This window comes from Trematomus bernacchii, unplaced genomic scaffold (assembly GCF_902827165.1).
Source record: "Trematomus bernacchii unplaced genomic scaffold, fTreBer1.1, whole genome shotgun sequence".
Lineage (NCBI taxonomy): Eukaryota > Metazoa > Chordata > Actinopteri > Perciformes > Nototheniidae > Trematomus > Trematomus bernacchii.
In genome coordinates, this window is record NW_022987564.1 from 5,732,618 (window position 1) to 5,758,159 (window position 25,542).

The following is a 25,542-nucleotide window of genomic DNA, read 5'->3' on the forward strand; positions in this document are numbered from 1 at the left end:
TCTCTCCTCACGCATGGGGAGTCTGTCTTGTTTCCTCTGGCCTCCCACTGCTGAGAGGCAGCCACACACAGCGCTGCTTCAGCTGCAGAAACCTTCACTACTGATCTCATTTAGTCCGGGGTTGACAGGCATTAAAGGATGTCAGCGTGGGGTCAGGGCTAACAGATATGACTGGTCCAACACAGTGGGTACATGTAGAGATTTTCTGCTTTTGTTCAACTTTTTTTCACTAGTTGTTCGTGGACATTGGGTGCATCATGATAGTGTTTTATTCTCAATTTCTCTGTAAATGTCATTAAAATAAAGAAAGTCCTTTTGTCATTATTTTTCTGATTCCCCTATTGGACATTCAGCCCTGTTTGATGCATATGTTTTAATTAAAAAATGTTCCTAAAGCAGCTGGGCAGTTGAGTTTTTAATAAAAAGTAACCAAAAGAAACGTTAAAGGTAGGGTACAGTAGGTAAGTTTGAGAAGCCGGCTCGAGATCGCTAGAATTTGAAAATACACAACCGGAGAAAATCTGCCACTTCCTTATAGAGCCCCTCCTCCAACACACACGAACGCGCACATGACCAATGAGGGCACGAGATAAGTTTGTGCACAGATGGAAGGCTGACAGGCAGGTAGGCCATCCAGTTATTTTAGCCGGGCCGGCTAAAATGATTGGTCGTACTTTTTACAGTACTACGGCTTCCACAGATGACATTTTTTTATGGATTTTTTGTCAAAGCACTTAAAGGGGACCTATCATGCAAAATGCAAGATATTAAGATATTCATTGCTATCGGGATGTTAAGAGCATTCCATGGAATATAACAAAAAGTGTATCTCGAGCCGGTTTCTCAAACTTACCTACCCTACCTTTAAGTGTTTTTTTCACAACAATGGAACTTTGTGGCAAAAGGACAAATTCTACCGTAAATCTGGTTTTGGCAAATCAGAAGGATAAAATAATGTTTGGTCTTTGGCCTTTTTCATTGTATATGTTGACAATAAAATACATTTAGAATATTGCATACATCTTCATTTAGAAGTGAAAAGGACAATCAATCAAAGAAGGTGCATACAATTTGAGCTACTGCTTATTTGTTATTTTAAGCACAACATTAACAGCGCTGTGTGTTTTGAAAAGGAAGACAACATTATTTTGAGTTCCACTTACAGGAAAGCCAAAAAAGGTGCTTTAAACCATGTTGGACTAAAACAAGGTCTATATTCAGCAACTGTCTTCCTTAAGTGAGATAAAGTATGATGCTGCCAAGAGCACATTTTCTCTCGTGTTTCCCCACAAGTGATCCCACTGGGGGAACTTCTGACTGAAACCTGGATGATTTGCCGCTGGAACTGCAAGTCAGGGTTAAATATAGCTAAAATAGCTAATCTAGGACAGTTGGCCACAAAACCCTCTAATCAGAGGAGAGAGAGATGGATTTACTGAGGAGAAGAATGAAGAGGAGGAGGCAGAAGAAGAGTGAGTGGGTGAGTGGGTGAGACATGATGGAGGAAGACTGAAATAGGGAAAGAGCACGGAGGGAGGGAAGAGTGAAAATAGGTCTGCCATGGAAAACAACAGCGAGTTATTATTACAATTTGCTACATGATTGTGACAGAAGTGTATTTTTTATTCCCTAGATGTCGTTTTTTACAACTTATATCTTGTAAGTAATTCAGTGTAACTCTAGATCTTTGGCCGATTAGAGTATAAAGCTTTCGGCACTGCTCTCTTAATCTATAAACAGACGGCAGGTGAAAAATGGGACATTTTCAAGGCCGCCGCACCTATAGTGTCACATCCTGGTATGTGGAAAAACGCCCCCTGTCAATATTAGTTGAGCAAACAGCATCTGCTCTGATACTGTTGGACATGTCTTTGTTTAGCCACCAGCTCCTGGGCACTGTACTGTACTTTACACACACACACACACACACACACACACACACACACACACACACACACACACACACACACACACACACACACACACACACACACACACACACACACACACACACACACACACACACACACACACACACACACACACACACACACACACACACACACACACACACACACACACACACACACACACACACACACACACACACACACACACACACCCATCTTTCAAAGCACACTGAGGATTTTAATTTACTCAGCAGCTGTCTTAACATGTGCAGTGTAGATATAGATGGATGGCTCAATTAATTAGACAAATTGAAGCATGACATTGTAAACAAAGCTTTCTTGTTATGCAAACAGAGGTTGAAACAGCACAGAGTAAAGAGAGGATTCAGAGAAGAGGACAGGGGATACTCGATAGCAGATGATGGTGAGAAAACACACATACAAAAGACAACAGTAAACCATATTAAGAAAAAAAAAAAATGACAAGAGCAAGCAATTAGTTAGAGAAAGTAAGAGATGGCAGGATTACAATATTGCCAAGGACAGCACTTGCTTTCCAAATTGAAGACTTCCTGCCATGCTGTCTGCTCCCTACCGCTCTAAATGCACCCCTGCCAAATCTGCTCAACTGTCAAACACACATATTGTGTTCCCACATCTTCCAGTATCTCAGATATGGTAATGCTCTAAGGGGCTTGCCAAACAAAATCTCACAGAGCATGGCTGCTTAAACGGCTGTTTTGCAAACTTCTGCACCGTGACAGCAGGAAGAGCAGCATTCACAATTGAACCGTGCAGCGATACTGAAAAGTGAAGACTGTTCTCACTGATCACTGCTGTGTTAAAAAAGGACATTTCTAGAGGCTTCAGTTTGTTAGTGATGTTGTCTGGTAGCGTACGATGGTACGTCTGGTTTCTGGGGCTGATAGCTGCTTGACACACTTCTCTAATCTTATGGTAATCCATGGTTCCTCATCAGGCGGGGAAAACATACAAATCTTAAGTGTGTATGTGATAAAATAAATAAATAAACTGATTAAAGCACTGAATTTGATCATATTTTATATTAACGGTTCAAGTGATAGTGGAGTAGCATGATCAAATTGACCTTGATTCAATTTCACTCTTTTAATAGTAAAAGAGGCATCAGTAGCAGAATTGTTTTTGCAGTTTAATAAAATATAGGATCATAAGACTTCATAGTGGACACATAATTAGGTGTAACTGCCTTTTAGTTTATGGTTGTGTGTTTGTGGGTCGTACCTGACCACTCCGGATGTGTTCCTGAGGACGGAGGCAGCGAAGCTCTGGGTGACGCCCACCAGGCTGGTCCCATCCACCTCCACGATCTGGTCATTCACCTTGATCCTGACACAAAGAAAAACGTTGTCAACAATCTTTAGAGCAAGTGTTACTGTCTTCAATTTAATTTATGCATACATGTAAACTGAAAGATTACATAATGACTTATGCATCAAAGTGACTACAAGAGAAACAAGGGACAAACAAGCTGGCCAGGCCTTTCGTGCGTATTCTCATGATTTTCAACAGTGACAGACTTTCTTGCGGTCTCAGATTTCCACTGGGAAAGCTCCAGATGATTGCCTAACCAAGAGACAGAAGAGATGAGGCTCAAAACAATGTAGGAGGGCTAACAAGGACATGAAGGCCAACTAGCCTTTTGCCCTGAGCCACAGACAGGGTTTCTGCTCTGGACACGATCAGAGGTCAGGTCAGCGCTCGATATGAAGGGACATTTCCTGATGATCCAGTATTCAGGACAAGGGAATACAGAACAAAAAAAATTAGACGTCCTTCAATTTAAAACCTCTTGAAAATCTGCATAAAAACCAGACTGTGGCAGCGGGGTGTGGTTAGGGCGCCGGCTGCTGGTGTGAAGGGAGTGGCTCGGCCGGAGGCCAGACAGCTGATAGGAATCAGGTAATCAATCACTGAATAAAAGCATGTGGTAACCTGGTTCTGGTCTGTCTTGCAGTAGGCAGGATCCTGGGAGGTCGCCAAAGGACCTGTGGAGGAGCCCACACGGGCAACGTTTTGCAACCCGTGTTGTACACTTTGTTTTGGTGCTAATAAACGCCTGTGTTAAACCCAAACCCTGCTCTTTCCGTCCCTCTTTGAACCCTGTGTGAGCAGAGAGGCTCACACAGACCAATAAGGGTTCTGAATAATGTTTTTGACTAATGAATAAAACAAAAACTCGCTCTCATTATTTTTCAACATAACAGCCTATTGTTCTCATTCTTAACTGCTTAAAGGCAGAACACATGTATAATGTATTCTAAAACAAAACACTCTGATCTTCACTTTAGAGTTCCTGACATTTAATATTGTCCTATTATCATCCTCTCCATGAAATAAAATGCTCCTCAACTCAGCATAGCTACTCTGGAGACTGAAAGTGATCTAATTTATCAAGAGGTAACTATTACATGAGTTGTATCAAGGTATTTACCACAGAAATCCCTTAGCATGCACCATACTACAATTGTGTAATACATTGAAACAAGGGCACTACAGAATTTGGTGCAAATGTCTATTAATGCTAGAATCTGAGCACTACTCCCCATCGAGAGCCTCTTAACTCAATTTAGCTTAATTTGAAACAACGATTGAATGGCTCATAGGCCGAATATAAAAAAAGGTTACATTTATTAGCAGCATTTATTGTTGTAATGAAGTGATTCAGAATGACACTTCCATTAATGTGAGGGACTGGCAATAGACATTAGATTAGTTGAAGGGTGCAGAAGAGGCTGAGATATCATTTGGGTTATGCTCCCAATTTACAGTATCTTTCTGTAAATTACAATTTTGCTGCAAAGTCAAGATCCAAATCAAACAATGTCCTCCGACGGTTGCATCAACCACTGCAGTCACAACATCCAGCCGTTGCAGAGCAGGATTCAATTTGACCGTGACACCCAAACACATCAAGCAGAGTCGTCATGTGTGATGTATGGAGAGACACGTCAGACTGACAGGTAGACACAGAGCGAGGTGGTTGTCTGACAGTCAGCAGCTCACACTCTTTCCTCATCTTCTTAGCATCTAACGTCTCAATTTTGCTTTAGGTGACCGAGGCTGAGGGACATACAGCAGCTGCGCGAAGGTAGGAGGAAAACATATAAATACAAATGGACAACTAAGGAAGATTCACACAAGTATACCAACACACATACACACCGTCATCTCCTAACCCCCATCTCACCCAGGTGCATACACACCTACTGTAGGGTCATCTGCACCAGACAATACAGTGAGTCACACAGCCAAGCCCATCTATCTGTCTGCCTGTGAGTGTGTGTGTGTCTGCCCGTGAGTGTGTGTGTGTGTGTGTGTGTGTGTGTGTGTGTGTGTGTGTGTGTGTGTGTGTGTGTGTGTGTGTGTGTGTGTGTGTGTGTGTGTGTGTGTGTGTGTGTGCGTCAGACCATTAAGTCCGACTCAGCAAGAGCAAAAGAGCCCTATAGCTGGAAAGGGTAATGATAAAAGGAAATTACATTCTGTGTGTGTGAGTGACATAGCACTAAGAAGTATCCAGTTATTATTACAGACATCTTCTCTCATGTGTTTATTTTCTAATTTTGTTCTCTGTTATATCATTTTTCAACAATGCATTACACAGGCTATGAAAACATTTTGAAAAAAGTAAAGAGGATTTATTCTATTTCCATTTCCCACTCTGTTTGTTTAAAGGTCAGCTGCAAATGGGATCAAAGTTGAATTGGCTGAACTGTAAATGGAGTTTTAACAGAAGCTGAATAGTGAACTGCAATGAGAGCAACACTTCAACACCCATGTCTACAATGGTAGGATATTAGCGTGTAATACGCAGTATTTCACACATTTTGGACAGTTGCTAATGTCATCATATACAATTAAATGTATCACCGAGTGGATAAAAGAACACAATTATGTTCAAAGAAAACAGCCCAACTGTACAAAGCACATGTTTGGTCTCATCTAACTATCTAATGGAAAAACTAATGGCCTGTATTTCATGAAACTGGAAGCGTGGAGCAAACATTTTGGAGTAGATCCAAGACACCAGGTGCATACATTAATTATGTTTCAAACACTGCATATGTGCTGTATTTATGTGTTGTCAGAATAATTGTTCAAATTAGTTTCAAACTAGGAAGAATTCACAGATGTTTCTGCGCCATTCTATTTTTACAAAAGTCTTTTGACAAGGATTGTTGACAGTATTGATCCAAGCTGAATATGTGGTGACACAGAGGGATAAGACACCCAACAAAGATATCCAGCTGAAATCAAACAAGAAACAACACAGATTTATTGTATCGTTTAGTTTACCAGGACACCCCTAAATCAATTTTTTCAAATGTAATGTCAGTCATCTTTAGAACATTGCTGCTCGCCTGGCTGAAAATGTAGGTAAATCATTTCTCATCTCTTTTGATTACGTAAGAGTTTTTACAGCAAAAGCATTGGATATACTGTAAACAACTGAGAACACTTACACTTAAAACTGTGTTTAATTTAATATATTAGAGAAAGGATTACATCTTAAGCTCAAAATCTAATTGAACCTGAGCTTAGCAGTCTTCTGATCTTTTCAACTTTTCTTAGAACAACTTTCTCACTTTGGAACAAGCTGTTTTTTCCCCCTCACTCAATACTCTTCTCCCCTTTTACTCTGCTCCCTACATTTGAACTAATCTCACTGTCATGTGTTGCCCTGGCTGCAACATGAAAGAAAAATTTATCCTTGAAGGAAACACACCAACAAAAAACTGCACTTGGGTTCCCAGTGTGTATGCAGAGCTAAGAGTACTAACTGTTCTCATACTGCGCAGAATGGATGGGCCTATCACTGTTTAAATCTGTTTACAAGGATACTCAAACCACACACACACACACACTAATAGGTAGAAGCTGGTGGTTTCAGAGGCAGAAAAGCCCAGCTTGCCTGCTGGGAAGCTGTCATCTCCTCCTCTACCGCTGACTGAGTGCTTACTCTGCACTGTTCACGCTTTATAATGAACAAAAACACACACAGTTTCTCCCTGACAACAGCAACACACACACAAACACATCATCTAGGGACATAGATGGAGACACGCCAAATATGGAAGACTTCACAACACTCGGTTCTACAGCCTTTTGCAAACTTACACAATACACACAAATTCCCACATACACAGATTTAGTCCTGTGGGAGAATTCATGGTCCACACTGTGTCTCTCTCAGTGGAGCTAATCCGAACCCCTGCTGCTAAATCTGACAGGGACTGAGTGTGACTGTGTGACTGGGTTTGTGTGTGAGAGTGAGAGTGTGGTGGCGGGTACAAAACTGAAACAAAATTGCTGGTTATTAATTGCTTTTTCAAATTTGTGTACAATAAGTGATGGGTTCACCTTTGGTAACACACTAATCTGCTTTAATGTGTCTCCCTACAAATGGCTCAGAAATATGTGTGACATGCAATAGGAAAGCAGATCTCACCTGCTGTCCGTCTCAGCAGCTCCGCCCTCGATGACGGTCTTGACGAAGATGCCCAGTTTCTCCAGGCCTGCGTCAGCGCCGACACCCATCCCGATGATGCTGATCCCCAGACCGTCTTCATCTGAAAAACATACATCACAGAGTTAGAGTGTGTATGTCTGTGACTCTTTAAAGGTCCCCTATTATACTGTTTTTCATCAATATATTATAGGTCTCAGATATATATAAAACATGTCTCTGAAGTGTTTGGCTCGAAATACTAAACAGATCACCCATTGCAGCATCCCATAAACCCCTCTGTTTCAGCCCTGTTTCAAAAGTGCTGATTCTCTGTCTGTTACTTTAGATGAAAATAAGGGGCCACTCCCAACGCCTCTCTGAGAGATATTTGGTTAACAAACTGCTCTAGGATGAGATTCAGGTGATAAGGTGAGCGGGTGTTACCTTGGTTGGTGATTGGCTATTGGTTAGACAACCCAAAAAAACATTATGACATCATAAAGTGGCCGAAATCTGATCAGCTCATTTTCAGGTTGACAGGTTTTTATATAAATGGATCAGGACAAAAAGTGAACGAATCTTTTTTCCTGAAACTTTCAGAATCTCTTTACACAGAGGGGACACATGTTTATGTATAAAAGACATGAAAAAACGGATTTTGCATAATAGGTGACCTTTAAGAGTGATGGGTTAATTAAGGACATCCAATTAGTAACTTTACAATGAACTCAGAACAAACCCATAATGGCTTCGAGTAAACTAATGTGAGGTGGACTGAGGGATTATTGGAAACATGAATGGATTAACACAATCAACTAAAGAACCTTTTATTTATTTATGGAGAAGAGTATTGTACTATAGGCAAGGTGGCCTTTACATTAAAAGGTAATGTTCTGGGTGGGAAATTCCCTTTCCAGTGTAGCATCTCCATCCTGCATTCATTATTCATGAGCTGTTAGGGTTACGTAACAGTGGTTGGATGGTGAAATACTATGAAGTAAAGTCATTCTATTTCAAGTCCTTGGTATTATTACATTTCAACACAGGAAAACCTCAAGAGAAAGAGACCGGGAGGAAGCTACTCTTTGTAGCTCACACTGGGGAGTTAGGGCACACAGTACACTGCAATATCTCTTAATGCAGTGATGTCGAAATAGAGGAAGTGTCGCCATTAAATAAAGCATGAACGCTGTCTGGCCCCTAACTGTGGCAAATATTTGTCCACTATATTATCCACTAAAGGGGCAATGATTGACAAAATGTATCTTATCAAGTATTCTTTTTTTCACAATTGGTATGTAACAGTTGTAATATACTAATATATTGAATAAACTTGAATCCCTCTTGTCATTAATGGTTATTATTCAAAATGTAAAGTCATAATGGGAGAAAAAGGAGATACAAAATACTGATAAGAAAAAATAACTAGAGCAGAAAGACGAACAAAATAAAGAAATCACACCTTAGAATAAAAATGACATGCCATATGTGGGTTATTTGGTCTACGGGGTATATTGGGTAACTGACAGGATCCACCTCCGCATTACGATGTTCTTAAGATTTTCTTTCCCACCTTTCTCCAGCTCCACAGGGAAGAGCTCCAGTTTCTCCACCCTCTTCTCCAGCTCGTACTCTGCGGAGGAGGCCACAGGATCCACCTCCTCGTTACGACGGTCATAATCCTCGTTGGAGTAGGTGTTGAAAACCTAGAAAAGGAGCGCAAGGAGTTAAAATCAGAATCAAATAGAGCTGTTGGTTGAAATCAAGATAATAATAGCCCACTTGCTCGCAGAGTGGTGTGATTCTGGATGTTAAATCAAGTTTAAGTTTCTCTTTGAGGATATCAGTGAGCGATGCTGCTCACTTTACAAGTTTATGAATGGAGTGTGTGTACAGTAAAGAAGAGTTTTTACACTCCAAACAAATGCATTATCTGCACAACAAAGCTGACAACACTGTGCTAAATAACGGCCCTTACAATAACAATCCCATAACCACAAATAAACCCATTAACCAACAGGAAACTGTAGAGTAGAGAAACATAATGTGGAATACTAGTAGGAGCCCCTTCTTCACAACAAGAGTCAGCCGTCTCTTCACATCTCATCCAGCCATGCGCTCCCATGCTCTCTCTGCACCCAAAAGGAGGGGGAGGAGGTGAGAGAGCCACGCAGCACTAGCAGACATGAACGTGCATGCTGTTGTCACGTCTGTAGTGCGGAGTTTGGCAGAACGCTGGAGCCGATTAAAGGGGTGCAAGAATATGCAAAGTGAATATGTTCTTTGGGCACGCTTGGACGGCGATATAATCGTCACCCCGGCTTTCTGTTTCTCAGGCAGACACACACCTGCACATTCCAGCAGCTATTCATACAACCTAAGAGACTTGTGACATTTATGATGATGTATCATACAAGCAAGATTTTGGGGGTGAGTATATCAAACATTTAGCTCGATGACGCCCACAGGGTTTCGCCACACCCACCCTGCAGTAGTGTCACTCAGCAAGTCACTCACTGCCTATCTCAGTGCTCTGACCTCTTTGAATTGGGTGAAGAGGAAATCTCTCCCCAAATAGATCAATAAGGCATCATGTCACATCACATCTATTGATTAAAGCCTAAAGCCGAATTTATGTTAGTCAATACGCAATGCTAGCTTCTGTCATTAACATTTTAGTGTGTTTGGAACAGTGAAATCTACCAATGATGAGAACAAAAGTTCAAAAACAATGCATGAATATTGTCAGAGTTATTTATGCTTTTAAAAGGCAAATGTTCTACGCTGAAAGGAAGTTGCATGGGGTTTGACTAATATCTTACCACATGATAAAGACACAAGAAATTAGGCTGGATAAATAAATGTCACTCTGTTTAAGACACACTTTGTCCACAAAGCTGTGGCCCAAGCACCGTTCTTTCTACACACACTTCAGACACACACACACACACACACAGTTGATGAATGCTAACACCAGTACTTGCACTGTCCGGGACGTCCTAGACGCGATGCTACTATTGGCACTAAATACCCTCTCTAATGGCCTCTCAGCCACTGTGTGCTCTCTACAACACATTAGCATCTGGCCAGTCACCTCAGGGAGGGAGGGAGGGAGGGAGGGAGAGAGGGAAGGAGGGAAGGAGCAATAAAGGTCATGGAGAGAGATGAGGACAGATGAAGGTGGATATTTGAGAGAAGACATTCACAGACGACCTGCAGTGATGGAGATGGAAAAAGGCAGGAGAGGAAATTCCCAAAAATCTGAGAGACAAATGAACTGAGGAGGCAAAGGATGGACAAGAGAGCATTGATGTCTGAGAGAGGGAGTGACAGGATGAATAAAAGAGTGTGCACAAGGGAAATAAGAATAGTTAGGCAGAAAGAGAGTGAAAGAGAATCAGAGAGACAGACTGCACCATCGAAGAGAAAGCATGTACCCCTTAGATAAAGAAACATTCTGGCTTTAAGTGAAATTACCCCTATATCTCCTGATTGTTCTACTGTAACACCACCAGGTTTTTCCGTGAGGAAAGGTTATGTTCGGGCAATTTGGTACATATTAAAGCACCCAAAGAGAGAGCGGCTCAAAAATGATCCTGGCTTTAACAAAGGGATAAAAGAAGTTGAAGAGCTTGCTGAAATGTGAAGGGCAACCAGTGGAGACTGATAACTGATTCGTTTGAAGTCTTCTTTAGGTTTGACTAGGATTTTATATTCACCTTCTTTGATATATTATCTCTAAAAATAATTGGAATTTGTCCTGTCAAAATAAACACTTTTTGACCTAAAGTAAGAGAAGAGAGATAAGGGGAAACAGACAGAAAGAGAGAATGTGAGATGGTAGCGTTCTGTGTGTTTAACCTTGGCAGTGTGGTGGGATAATTCTCCCTGCCATATGCTTTGGGAGGTGAACAACGAGAGAGGAGCTCGAGCATGCAGCTGGCATCCAGAAGTCTGTGGAACTGCAGCACCAAGTGTGTATGATAGCTATACAAACACATTTACATTTAAACTCCTGAAAAAACATAAATAAGTTTGCTCTTAACACATTTCTTTTTGCCATGCTGGCTCTGTGGATGGAAAGATAGGTGTAGGTTGGTCCGTCACTTTGGTCGAGACTGAAATATTTCAACAGCTACCAGATGGATTACCATTCAAATCTGAAAACCACAGGTTGGTAGCACTTCCCCCTTATTGCATTCATATCTGTGTGAAATCTATATCCTCATAATGTTAGGGTGAAATACACCTGAAAATTACCACTTTGAAGTACAGTTCATGTGTGCTGTCGCAGGTCATTAAGCTTAAAGGTGGGGTATGTCATTTATTTCAGAAACACTTTTTGTTATATTCCATGGAATGCTCTTAACATCCCGATAGCAATGAATATATGAAATGCTTTGACAATAAATACATTAAAAAATTGCATCTGTGGAAGCCGTGGCGCTGTAAAAAGCATGACCAATCATTTTAGCCGGCCCGGCTAAAATAACTAGATGGCCTACCTGCCTGTCAGCCTTCCATCTGTGCACAAACTTATCTCGTGCCCTCATTGGTCGTGTGCGCGTTCGTGTGTGTTGGAGGAGGGGCTCTGTAAGGAAGTGGCAGATTTTTTCCGGCTGTGTATTTTCAAATTCTAGCGCACTCGAGCTGGTTTCTCCAAAATTACCTACCCTACCTTTAACTAAAACTTAAAAAATGTATACTGAAGAGCGCACATCCACTGAATATGGAATGGGCCTGTGTGGTGCCCCCCTGATATTGGATTACAAAACTATTTTAAAGGATTAAACACAACACAACCATTTACAGTACATGTAAATATATTCCTCTACACTGCCTGCACTTCCTTTCAAGCTTAATGTTCTCTCCTGGATCAAAAAGGCTAGGGTCAATGCAAAGTCAACATTTTAGCATTCCCAAGAACCTTGTTTCAGATTGCTAGTATATATATTTAATTTAAAATAATAAAAAAAGGGTATTAAAAAGATTTAAGGACTGGTGCTGACTGAGTAAATTGTGCTAAGTGTTATGCTTAATGTAAAACGTCTCAATGTAACATCCTTTTAAGATGGCAGTGTGTAAATTCAATCACCTTACAGCAAATCTTTTAGCGCAGTATCACCTCTCATCACCCACAAGCTCATACTGTAAAGCCTGATAATAAAAACTCCTCTCTCTGGTTGTCATCTCTCACTTTATCACCTTACTGTATATCTCTCATTTTTCTCTATTTATCCTTATCTTGAATGCTTACACCAAACTGATCCATGCCCTTGACACCAAACACACTGACACACATATTTTCTTGTCAGTAAACAAACACCCTATAATAAAGATGCTGGAACTTAAGTGGAGACAGGAGTTCTGCTCTGGCGTTAACAGATTGGCAGAAGCAGGTTTTTTCTGATACCCAGTTTTAGAGTCATATGCGGACACTGCTGCAACTGCTGTGATTCAGCATTTCAATAAAGCTAAGCCCTCTTACTCGGTACAAGTGCTTCTCGCTCTCTAAAAGGCACATCAGGTATTTGAGCGATAACAATATGAGTGTGCAGGCAGGCTTGGTGCGCAGCCAGTTTACGTTTCATTGCAGGTACATGTCTGCAAAGAAAAGCATGCATGGATGTAGAGAGGAAGAGGGATAAACAGAGTATAGGGGTAAGGGTAAAAAAGAGATAACATATATAATTGGGAGAAGAGGAAGGGGCAGTACAATTAGAAAGGGAGATGGAGACAAAAAAGGAGGACAAATGAGGGGACACGAGGAGAAAATGGAGGAGTACTAAATGAACAGGAAGAATCGAGTTATCAGAGGCAGAATCCACAGAGAGAGAAACACAGTGACTCAGATGACTCATGGGTTAGAGCAGCAGCAGACAGTGAGGCTATCAGAGAGTGAAACAGGCAACAAAAGAAAAATAAAGAAAAGAAAATGAAAAGAAATGGAGGGAGAGGGTGAGGCTCTGGGTAATTCGTTCCAGGGTTGTTTGAGTCCCTAAGATGTCACACTATGGCGCCCATGCCCGGCCAACCGCCTCTGATGGTATTAAACCGGGCCTTCGGTGTGTCGGTGCCAGTGCCGCCGCCTGCCCTGCGCCCTCCAGACAGGGGACGCTGCCCAGAGCAATGAGAGGAGAGCCCAGGAGAAATGTTCCTACTGCTGTGGCACAAGCCCAGAAAACCCTGCAGCGGATTAACTACAGCCTGGCACACTCACATGCACACACATAGACACACACACAGTCTGCTCCGCTGCGACAGATCAGTACATTTGCATTCCATTACTTTCTACCTGTGGACCACCCACAAACTCACACAACCCCGCGCCGGAGAGCTGACAGGAGCTGGAGAAAGAGTCGGGATGCTGAGGGGACGAGACAGTTGCTGATGATGGAAATGAATTAATGTCTTGCGAGAGGAGACTGAGATTGACAGGTATAAAGCGGGGGAGATGGGAAGAGGTGAGAAAGATACAGTAACCCGTTTTTATACAAAACAAGTGAGAATGTACAGATTTTACAGTCCATTCGAGGCCAACCTTTCTGTCATCTTCATGTGCGACAGCCCTCATCTGAGGAAGTGACAGTGACTTTTGACATGTCGGGATCGAGTGCCGAAATCTAACTAGTCAGCAGTTCTTTTTTTAACTGCAGTATCTTCTGCATACAGAGTAGACACACACAGTTATACAAGTGGGCACATTTGAGAGAAGAACACTTTACAAAATATAATTATAATATTATTTCAGCAACTGTTCAAATGGCCGGATTGTTTTGCCCCCTCAACAAATGCTGTTCAGTTCGGTCTTTATGGCACAATACCACTGGGTGCCATGACTCCCTCCAACAAATCAAGCCAGTGGCTAACTACAGAGAGACACAGAGAGGGAGGGAGGGAGAGCGAGGGGCCGGTGTTAAACAGGGGGAAGAGCATAGTAAACAACTACAAGTGAATGGCTGTAGAGACAATGTCCTACTTTGTTGTATGTTTTGGTCATATACAGTGAGTGGGAGGCTGGGATCAGAGGAAACACAACAACAACAACATGTTGCTTGTTACTGTATTAATGCTCTAATGCCCACTTGTTTTGCTAAGTGCTTCATTATGCTTCAACAATGACTTGGCAAAGTTTAGCCTCACAGTCAGTATTCATATTTCTGCAAGGAATAATAACCGCTTTGTGTGATTGGGAATAATTTGCTTGTGGCACAATCTCAATTAATGTGAGAAACTATTTACAGTTGTTGTTATTTCGACACAGAAATCAGTTAAATGGGTTGGTATTTCAGCATCTGAATACGTTTACATTTAGACAGTCACCTTAATGATGTTCCTGACTCACTACAAGCATGACATGGCAAAAGTCCAGCCGTCTGAGTCATTCTCAGTCAGCACCAGATTAGCAAACACTGAGAACATTGTGAGTTTTTTACTGCAGAGAAAAAATGCTGATGACACCATTTGCCAGGGTCCAGATTTGGTAGGTGGAAGTCGGACACAGTCCAGTGTCCACTGTGTGGAAACTGACCCGCCTCGTAAACCACAAGGCCCGTCTCGCCTTTCCTGCATCATTAAAAATGCATCCCCCAGGGAGGATCAGGTGACACCGAAACAAGAAAACAAAAACACCACAGCATTAATAATGGAGTGGCTAGGCTGAATACGCAGTGATACGCACACACACCCAGCACAGGAGTTTGGAGCAGTTTGTACCTGTCAGAGATAAGAGAAGAAACATCTTCGGAGTCATGTTGATGTGTGTTTCCATCCATAGTTGGACTATTAAACAAAAACAGAGCATTTCCTGACAGTTTGGGGTTAATTGAAATAGATGATGCCTAAGTGAAATGCTGAATTGTTTATGCTGCCCTTTAGCCTAAATATCAGCATAATAACATACAAAGCCCTAAGTCAAGTTTCTCCACCACAACATGATTTTTAAAGGGTCTAGTTGTAAGTCAAGACTTTAGATTTAGCCTCCCCAAAAGAAGCTTAACCAAAATACCCGACTGTCGTTCGGACCGAGCTCAGCTGCTGTTTATGCTGTTCTAACCAAAATGTCAGCTGTTATATCGCTTGTGCAGCAAAGTGTCAGGACTCTCTCCCAAGAAAAGCCTGCTCTCTCCCATTATGCCCAGCTCCAGGTTGCATAATTAGGAAGCTGACAGCCAGCTTCATTCAGCTCACAGAGGGAAAACAACAGAATTCAGGGCAGAAGAAAAACAAATTGAGTGCTAAAGAATGAAGTAATTAAGAGTTGTTCAGATCATATACAAATAATATGGTGATAAAATACAATTTCGCTGCAGTTAATCAGCATTATGAGGTGTGTTTTCGTAAACCCAGTCATTGAGAAGATTTGTGTTTTTAGCTGAAAATCACTGCAACACTAGACTATATTTGAGGTGGCTTAGCTTGAGCGATGCTGCTGCAGGCCTTAAATACTATTTACAAATGACATTGCCAAAATCCATGTCAGTATTAGTTCCAACATTTAAGCAATGCTGTTACACATATACCATCCATCCAGAGAGACAGACTGCTCTTAAGTAGAGTAATCCTTTCCATCAAAAACACGGTCACAAAGTACCTGGCCTGGAGCCATCTCATTTGAGCTTGTGATGATGCACAAGACTGTAGGCCTATTAGGGGATGCTCCAGATAAGGATGATGTTCAAATCACACAGATGTTTACTGTGGATGTATGTATGTCAGAGGACAGGGTCTTTGTGGTGATGTGCTGTATTAGGGGCAGTCAAATGAGCTTCGAAATATTCAAAACCGGGACTGAGCTAGTTGGCATACTCTCAGTTTTTAGCCATTAGCGACTTTGTCTTTATGTTCTTTCATGCTCCAAAGTACAAGATGAGACTCTGAATTGGTTTGATGTACTGCAGCAAATTTGAACAAAAAGTATACAATGAATTGTGTGAAGGTTGTCTATGCAACAAAGTAATAGTAGCAGGATCTAATCTGCAAGCATGAGGACAGAAGACAGTGCCAGACTGGGGCAGAGTAAAGTAATCACTGCGAATAAATGTGAAATAATATTTCTATTCTAATATAAATAAATATTCTAATATGAAACAATATTAATAAATAGCTGCCTTTTAGAACTTCAAATAGCATATAGCCATTTGGAGATTATAAGACAATGGTCCCGTGGACACAAACATGTCTCTGTGCTCATATGATTGACATTCAAATAAGATAGTTAATAAACAACTTCATAAAGAGGCTCCAGCCAAGTTGCCAATTGGTCTGCACCCTGCAGGCCTGTTCAGCAATATATCCACAACACGAAAGTGGCAATTACCTTCTGACTGTGGTAGGTGGGCCACCATTTTGGTCCTCGCCCATCATCTGAGGCAAATTAGTTATCTAACTGACCTTCAAGATACTCTTAAAAGATACTATACAAAAAAGTATTTAAAAGACATAGACGTCACATCGCAGAGAAACAACCTTTTCAAAATCCTTGCCGCAGAAAAGGCAAGCGACACAAATCTATCATTTCGATTATGGCTCTGAGCTGAGATCCATGCTCCTCAGCGTTGCAGCGGTAGAATCTAATGGACAAAACGCCAGTCTCTTTGATACAGTAACAGCATGCTAAGTAGAGGGGCTGATAACACAGGTACTTCAGTGACCTGTGAACTGGTGCTCCGCTCATCACATCTGCTTAACTCCATTAAGATATCACAGTGTCCTCACTGATAAAAATGCAGTTGCTTTTAAGGCACAAAAGGCAAGAAAGATGATTTAAATGCAAATCACGTACAGAGGAGAGAGGAAAACAAGAAGAGACAGACAAAACAGACGGCGTGCAGAGGGAGAAGACTTTTTCTTCTGTCAAACTCGTGGGGTGCAGTTCAACAAAGAGTGAAAGGAAACACACTGCATGCAAAGAAATCTGCAACAAGTGTAGGATGGAGAGAAGCTTTTGCGATTATTTTGTGATCTGAAGAGAACTTTCTTTACTTTGAGACAACCACACAGGTGAACTGAATTCAGATGTGTGATATATCTTCAGATCAAACATTGTGTTCTTAAAGTCAGCTGCTTATAAAATGATTTTACAGCATGAAAAAAGTGGGATAGAAGGTTGAATCTACTCCAATACTACTACATCAATATATGTGCCCCAGACTGAAGAACCAAAGGAAGAGTTTCTGATGTCAGGGATAAAACCGGTTGCTTGAATGAACATGAGATCTGATTCCATTCTGTAGGTCAATGCCTTTAGGGAGAGCAGGCTGCCTTTGCCTCAGGCAGCTCAAAGCTCTAACTTCTCACTGGGTCAGTTAGGATGTTCCAGCTCAGTTAAAGGATGTGGTAGTAATCATTCATATAAAAAAATTGAAAATATCTGGTATGTGTATTTACAAGAGTATACAGCCATGGTTGTGGAGTGAGTCAATAAAAATACTGCAGGCACAGCAGAACATTGAGCTAACTGCTAACATGCTAACAATGACAATATTGTAATGTACAGTATAATGATGATCATGTTTACCATCTTAGTTTAGCATGTTAGCAATAATATAAGCTAGCCTACAGATTGAGCTGAATGTTCAGTTCATCTTTGGTCAGGTATACATATCTAAACTAAATGTCATAGCAATCTATACAAAGTATAACTTAAAGCCAAAACAAAATGTCAACTTCATGGTGTCGCTATGCCAAAGGATCAACAGTGAGTAGGATTCATCCTCTTAAGACCAAAACAATTACAATAGTTCTTGAGACAAAATTGAACTGTTGAAACAACATCAAACATTCATCTGCTACTCAGTAGTATGTATCTAATACCTAATATATATATATCATTCCAATAACTTGTATATAGACTCGTACTGCACTATTCCACATCATAACTTTATTTCATTTTTATAACTATTATTATTTTTGTATTGCTCATGCTCTTATTGTTATTATGTTATTATGTTGCATTGTTGGAGAAGCCTGTGACATAAGATTTTCAACTGCATAATTACTCTGTAGCTATGTCAGATTGACAATAAAGAACCTTGAACCTTGACATATTATGTGGTGGACCGCCAGACATTAGCATGATTTTGCCATCCAGAGACACATGCAGCTAGCATGGCTAAAAACTAGATTAATAACCTCAATTTGGTTTGAAGTCAACACATTAACATTGTATTTGTCTTCTAAATCTAAGTCAGTGTGCATGTTTACAAAATGTAACTAAAAGCTGGTTGTGTGTCATGTTCTTGCTGTACCGCCATGATGATAATTCCAAAATTAATTAAGCTCTAAAAGCTGACATGTTGAGATTATTTATCTGCTTAAAGAGCAGCAACAAGAAATATGCCTTGAAGGGGAGGGAACATGAGGTATTAGATAATAACACGGCAGTTTTTTTCTAGTTTTTCTCTGTCTCCTCCCACAGGGGTCAAGCTGGACTCGTGCGAGGCCGAGGGCTGAGAAAATAGCTTTGTCTCTTTCACTATATAGACGAACAAAAGACAGAACCCTGATTGTTCCTCATGTGCTGAGAGGAGGGGGGCGTATGATGGAGCAGTGGGAGGGGTCCATGTCTAATTGTGCGTGTGCATCTGTGAAAGGGGGGCAGGGCATCTCTTGAATATTCCATATGATGAACAAGCGTCTGTCCTTCTCATACAAAACAGAAGCCTTGAATGACAGACAACAACAGAGGAGCATTTCCCCCGCCTGGTAGACCTAAATGGGACAACAAGCTGTTCGTTCTCTCACTTTCACTGAATGATGAAAATATAAATTGATCACAAGAAAAGCTATTTTTCTAATGATCAAACACTGATCTTGAATCATTGTTATTTGCTACATAATATAATAATAAAAACATACATTTATATTATATTTGATGCTATGGTTAAGCAAGATAATTCAAAACAAATTATGAATAGACAATAAGTAGATATTTAATCAATATTTTTGATGCAAGACACCATACTGTCTTATTATATATATTGTAAGTATCTTTTGCTGGTTTAGTGGCTGCATTATAGTACAAGTATGTCATTTTTCAGAGCTTGCCCAATGGTTCTGTTGTTAAATGTTCTGCTTTTCCCACCTAGCCAATATACCCACATTACTGAATACTTTTGTAAATATTTTTTCAAAGCACCAAAAGTCATCCCTATAATATCGTTGCAAATTGATATTGGGGTATTTGATCAGAAAGATTGTGCTTCTGATCTTCTCCACATTGCCCAGCCCTAGAACAAATATCCTTGTGAAAGTGTTTACTTTTAATTGAGTGTGTTTTCATGCAGTTGCAGTGAGACCTTAGAGGGAGGGAAAAGAAAGATGCAAAAGGACACACACTGCAGAGACGGTGCAGGAGCCGACATCATGTTTTCTCCTCACAATAACTGGGCTAATTGTTCTGGTTCATTACAGCATGTTAATAGGATTTTGTTTGTGTTAACTCAAATCTCTCTTACACAAATATCCTTCTATCAATGATCATGTAAAATGTTATGCCCTCAAATTGTACATGTCCTCACACACTTGCACACATATTGCTTGTATGTCAACAGGCTAACAATCTTAAAAGATAAAAATAGATTTCACTGACAAAAAACTCGATAAAAAGGAAAATGGCAAACAAAAGCATGTTGTTTACTACTGGAAATGTTAAGCTTATTGATTTTAAATGCTTGGGGATAAAGATTGAAAAATATTCCCATAATCTTCCAAATCTATTTTCCCAATCTAAAAACACTGGCTGCATTGTGTCCAAATCAGCTCAGAAAACAGTATAAAACAATGATTTTCAGATGATGGCTATGGCTGCATTTTCACCGGATACAATTTCTTCTTTTTCACAAGTAAAACCTTATTGTGGTGTAATTATGACTTTCACAGACCATTTTAAATCCCTGTGGGATGCTTGGTAGAAATGCATGTAATCTCTTGTGATTAATCTACTGCTATCACTGAGCATAACGGACACAGCAAGGTTACATGGTCAACACAAACGTACAGACACTAGGACTATATTCTGTGTATGGTACATGTGAGAGATTCATTTAAAACCTGTCAGTGAAATGTACAAAATATAGTTGGATAAATGGCTTTCTCATTTAAAAGAGTTGGGACTGTTTGAGAAAAACAAACACAGTATCACGTGTGAAAACCGTGTGGGTGCAGGACCAGCATGACTAACACATGCACAGATGTTCAACTCATGAGCACGTCTATTTCCCAGAAGGCGATGCTTTGACCCTCAAGCTCTGCATCACAAAACAGCTTCAACAATTTGTCATTTTATCTTCAAGACCAGATACCGTATTAAAAGAAAGGAAACGGGAAATTAAACTACTACATAACGACTTATGAGGATAAAGATTACTGATGTCAGATAATTTTATCATAGTCATATGACCTCATAAACATTATGTGAAAACACAAAGCCAACCACAATGAGTAGTTCAAAGGTAACTATAAATACAAGCCCATAAAATGAAGCTCTGAATACAATATAAGCTCTTTGTTGTTTTAACCTACTTTTGATAAGAGCTGCACAAGGGCTTTTATGTTGGATTGTGTTCAGTGTATTCACACAATTAGGGCTTCCACAAGAGTTTTGTTCAGTACCAACTTACTATAATGGGGGCAGTGCTGAAACCAATCTTCCTCTTCTGAGGGATGTCGTCTTTGTTTTCGTGTGGTAGACCGGGAATCTCCGTCAGATCACATCCCGGGTCGTAGACAATATCCTCATCGTCTCCGTAGAGGTCATCCTCAGGATCAGTGCAGCTTTCCCCCCAGCCCTGGTAACAGGCATCCCCGTCTGCGTTAAAAATCACCCGCTCATTCCCAACGTATTCCTCATCGGCGTCTTCCACCTGGTCCTTGGGAGATTCAGAGGGTTTTTCTTCTCTTGAACCATCCCCATCCTCCTGGCTTTCCCCAGCAGCTGTATTTGGGGTTGGCAAGGGCTCAGGGGAAGCATCTTCAGAAGCTTTTTCAGTAATCACGGCATTGTCTGTAGGTTTTGAAGTGTTGGACTCCCCGAAGTCATCAGTATATTTTATTTTTTCTAAAGGTGTCTCCTCTTCTTCGCATGAACCATTGACCTGGCTTCCATTGGTGGTGACCCCTGAAAGACGCTGTCTGCCTCCGTTGGTAGTCTCAGACTTGTCTGCTTTGTCCTGGACTGTTTCCTCATGTGGTTCTGGTTTCAGCACTGAAGTCTCTGTTGCAGGACTGGGGCTCAGGATGTCATCAGCGGACAGGGATGAAGGAAACTTTCCCCCTGTCCTGCTCCGGTAGCTTCCATGTACTGGAGATTGTCTTGAATCATCTTCACTGACATCACCTCCATGGCGGTTGAAATTGTCTGGCGAGTAGAGGGCCCGTCTGCTGACTCCTTTGTGGTGCGAACCATGGTTGTGTTGGTCAGCATTTTCAAAAACAGCACTCAGTTGACTGACAGTTGGCGAGGACGCCTCTGTTCTGGAGCAAAGTGAGTCCAAGGAGTCTGTGCTGCCTCGATTAGACCTGGAACCTCGCCAGTCATCCAGGTGCTCATGGGAACCTCGTTTATCACGTCCGGATGCAAAGACTGGGGATTGGGACTGGTCCCGTGACTGCTGCTCAAACAGCTTCCTGGTTTCGGAGAACTTGGCTCCAGAAACTCCAACCTTGTCAGCTGATAAGGAATGCTGGAGTTTTATGACTGATCCATCGGCCTTGTTGATGAAGTTGGTGGGCTTGACCATCTTTTGAGGTGATAAATCATCACTAGCCTTGGCTGGTACATCTGTGCCCATCTGCATGAACATGTCCTTAATGCGACTGACATGGCCGCCATACTGCCGGCCCCTTGGCTGTTTCACCCGTTCTTGGTCTTTGGGCTTGGAGTTTCTTTCTACCCGAGGCTGATCGAAGGACTTCTTGAGTGCCTGAAACTCAGCTCGGTAGGCATTTCGGTGGGGGGAGGCACTCCGGAGGGAGGTCCTCTCCCCCGAGGCCTCCGTCTTCAGCATGATGATGTCTTTGGATTCAGAGGGGGTGTCAGCATCGCTGTGGCCTCATTACAATCTGGAAGTGAGGAGTCTAATTTGAACTACCGCTGTGCAGCCTAATCAGATCCACTTGATATTATCGTATTTAGGCCCATTCACACCTGCAGGGATAAAAAGAGAAGTTATAAAGATAAAAAGATAAGTTTTAAACATCCACACAGTAATGGCAAATACACTTAAAGTTCTCATCAAAATTATGATTACAAAGCTTAAAAGAGATAATTTTCACATTACATCAATAACACTATTTAGAAACATGGGAGGCAGAGGGCTGATGGGTTTGATTTATAAAAGCTCTTAGTAGAAGTGGACTAGTTATGAAATACTACGAGACTCTAAAAGCCCTCTGATTATGTTGTCTTTTCAGAAATGCTGCACTGTTTACCTTCTCAAATCAATAAGTACTGTAGTGTTTGAGCACTTCATGTTTAAACTGGTGCTATGCTGCAGGAAATATTGTTGTTTTCTCCTTCTCTCTCTCTCTCCCACTCCCTCTGTTTTCCATAGTAAGCGGTGACCCTTTTACGCTGATATATCCCACAGCTCTCTACACCATCACTGACATTATGCTGCTTCTTGCTAAATGCCATCCCTCACACAAAAGCATCACATGGTAGTTTAAACCTTTACTGCAAAGAGAAAATGCTGTTGAATGCAACACAAGTGTGTTGATTGGTAAACAAAGCTTACGAGAGATTTGCAGCACCCATCATTACAATATTATTGCATTAGTAGTGGGCTAGTATAGTAGTTACATATTCTATAACTACAGCTACTAAATCTTTAATCATGTTTGAAAATGCATACCATAAAGAGGATGATAAAAATGTGGCACAAAAGATCATCTGGGACACAGAGTATCCATTAATCTCAGTAGTGCTGAATGGTATGAAATGCAGCAGCAGTGACTGAAGCCTAATGACCCGGTTCAATATTCATTATCCACATTGCTGGACCCTTGCTGGTCAACGATAACACCTATGTAAAAATCCCTGTGCAATAAACAACCATTTAAACTTGAGTAACATCCTGTGCTGGAGTATATCGCACGGAGATAAATAAAGTTAGAGATGAAAGATGGAATCGAGGCTTTAACATTGTGTCAGAGGGATCAGACAAACAGCCAGCCGCACATCAGCCACACCGCGCACAACATGACAGCTCAGGTTTCTGACACTTAAACATGTATCCATGCACAATTCCCCCCCTGTGCATGTATGCATGGGTAAAAATACAAATGCCTAACCCTTCTCTGTGATTACCAAAACACTAAGTTAACTGTTAACCGCAAACCACAGCAGTGGTGCTTCAATGTTACAAAAACAAAAGAGTCAGACTTACATCCATGGCTCCGGCTTCGTTTGACGCTTGATACAAACAAACTGTAATCCAGAGGCTAAACTCGTTGGGAAGATGGATGCTGTTGTTGCAAAACCTTCCGATAAAAACATATCTCTCCCACGCTCGTAAATTGTCCGGTATGGATTTGCCACTACAGAAAGGTTTGGACACACTACAGCCGCTACAACGCCATTGCAGGCAGTGGGCGATGCTGCCAGTTGCTCTGTAGGGGTGGCGATGAGATTTGGCAGCTCGTCTCACGGAGAGCTGCACTGTGGCAGGGTCTGCTGGGGCTGGTCCGATATACGCCTGCAGTGTAGAAAAGTAAACATACTTAGCTCTAACGGTAGACGGTGATTTCCAATGGTAAAGCCTCATGTGACAGGTGCTTAAACCTGAACTGCGGCAATGGTTTGGTCCAATAATCTGCCGCGCGGAGGGGGTTACAGTGAGCTGCAGTCTGCATAAATACCAGCACACAGCAACACTGTAACTTTACTCTTCATGCTGCCTCACTGTTCATCAATGGGGTTTGGGTGGGGTACATGGGGTCATGGACCATGGGAGTTCAAATGATGGTGTTTCAAAATGTGGACCACCAGGGGGCCTATAGGAGTTTAAAGGGGGTAGAGCCAGCTAAAGTTATTTTTTAAATAATGCAAATTCCATCCACATGTAATTAAATGAAAGCCAATGCATATTAAAGATGGCTACTGAACACACAAAACTAAACCTCATAGATATACATATCAGAAGATGCTTTGGGTTCTAAAGTGTGCAGTCTCTTTCCTGTAATGAAGCTGTTTGCATTAATATTTTAGCAGTCTTTTAATGAAGATCAGAGCTTAAGAAGTCTAGCTTGGTAGCACAAGAGTCAACCGAAACCGCCATAAGCACGAGACTGAATTCATGTAATAAATCCTTTATACAGTCTATGGAGAAATCCTTATAATAAAGAAAGCTTTGTCAACAACCAAATGTGTGATTTTTCCTAACAGCACTAAGTTATATAATTGATTATATTTTATTAAGAATGCTGCATTCTCGCATATTTTGAAACAACACATGACAAGTAACATTAAAAATTACATTTTTCGATCAAAGTGCGATTCAGTTGATTAAAGTGCACATATGCTGCATACATTTATACAGTATTACACATTTGTGACTTTTTTGTTGCCTTCTCAAATCCCTTAAAATGAATCTTATTTATAAACATGTGCAGTAAAATAATCTGCCAAAATATGCGATTAACATTTTTATGTAACAATTGTAATCCATAATAAACTCAATGAACGCTGCATATTTGTAGTAGGCAACTGTTTTTCACTTGTACTTATGACCCTTCAATTTTCCGTCCCAACATCTTGAATTTAGAGAGTCAAATATAATATAAAAGAGTGTCATTGGGTGTATATATCTGCTACACTACAAAAACAGACTTACGAGCTACAGTTTATCCCTGTTTAGCCACAGCCCCTTTCATGGGGGAGAGCAGGCATATTGCATCTTGCCTTTCAGCAAAAAAAAGAAAAAAAAATCAGGAAAATAACATTTTAAATTGAAAATGTACTGAAGAATATTCTGAAACATAATTGGAGCAAAAGTCAATCCATATCAGTACACGGTAATTCACTTCAGATGGTGGATACATGTTGCTGTCTTTAAATCCTGCCAAGTGGTAAATGCTAGTCTTCATTACATCTTAATGCAGTTATTGACTTACAGTGATTGTTGTGATACGTTCATACCCAGT

At 41.0% G+C, this 25,542-nt stretch overlaps 1 protein-coding gene across 4 annotated transcripts in view; it reads right to left on the minus strand.

Annotated features, from left to right (window-relative positions):
• ppp1r9a (protein phosphatase 1, regulatory subunit 9A) overlaps positions 1-25,542 on the minus strand; it is a 50,585-nt gene that overhangs the window by 21,832 nt on the left and 3,211 nt on the right. For 3 of the 4 annotated variants that reach the window (XM_034125055.1, XM_034125056.1, XM_034125054.1), the window contains exons 1-5: positions 23,787-24,091; positions 21,021-22,546; positions 8,972-9,104; positions 7,399-7,519; positions 3,174-3,278 (exon numbers count right to left, since the gene is read on the minus strand). In XM_034125055.1, the coding sequence (XP_033980946.1) occupies positions 3,174-3,278; positions 7,399-7,519; positions 8,972-9,104; positions 21,021-22,406 (1,745 nt within the window). In that variant the 5' untranslated portion in view covers positions 22,407-22,546; positions 23,787-24,091. Of the gene's footprint in view, positions 1-3,173; positions 3,279-7,398; positions 7,520-8,971; positions 9,105-21,020; positions 22,547-23,786; positions 24,092-25,542 lie in introns of those variants that run through there. The other variant, XM_034125051.1, reaches the window with a different exon arrangement.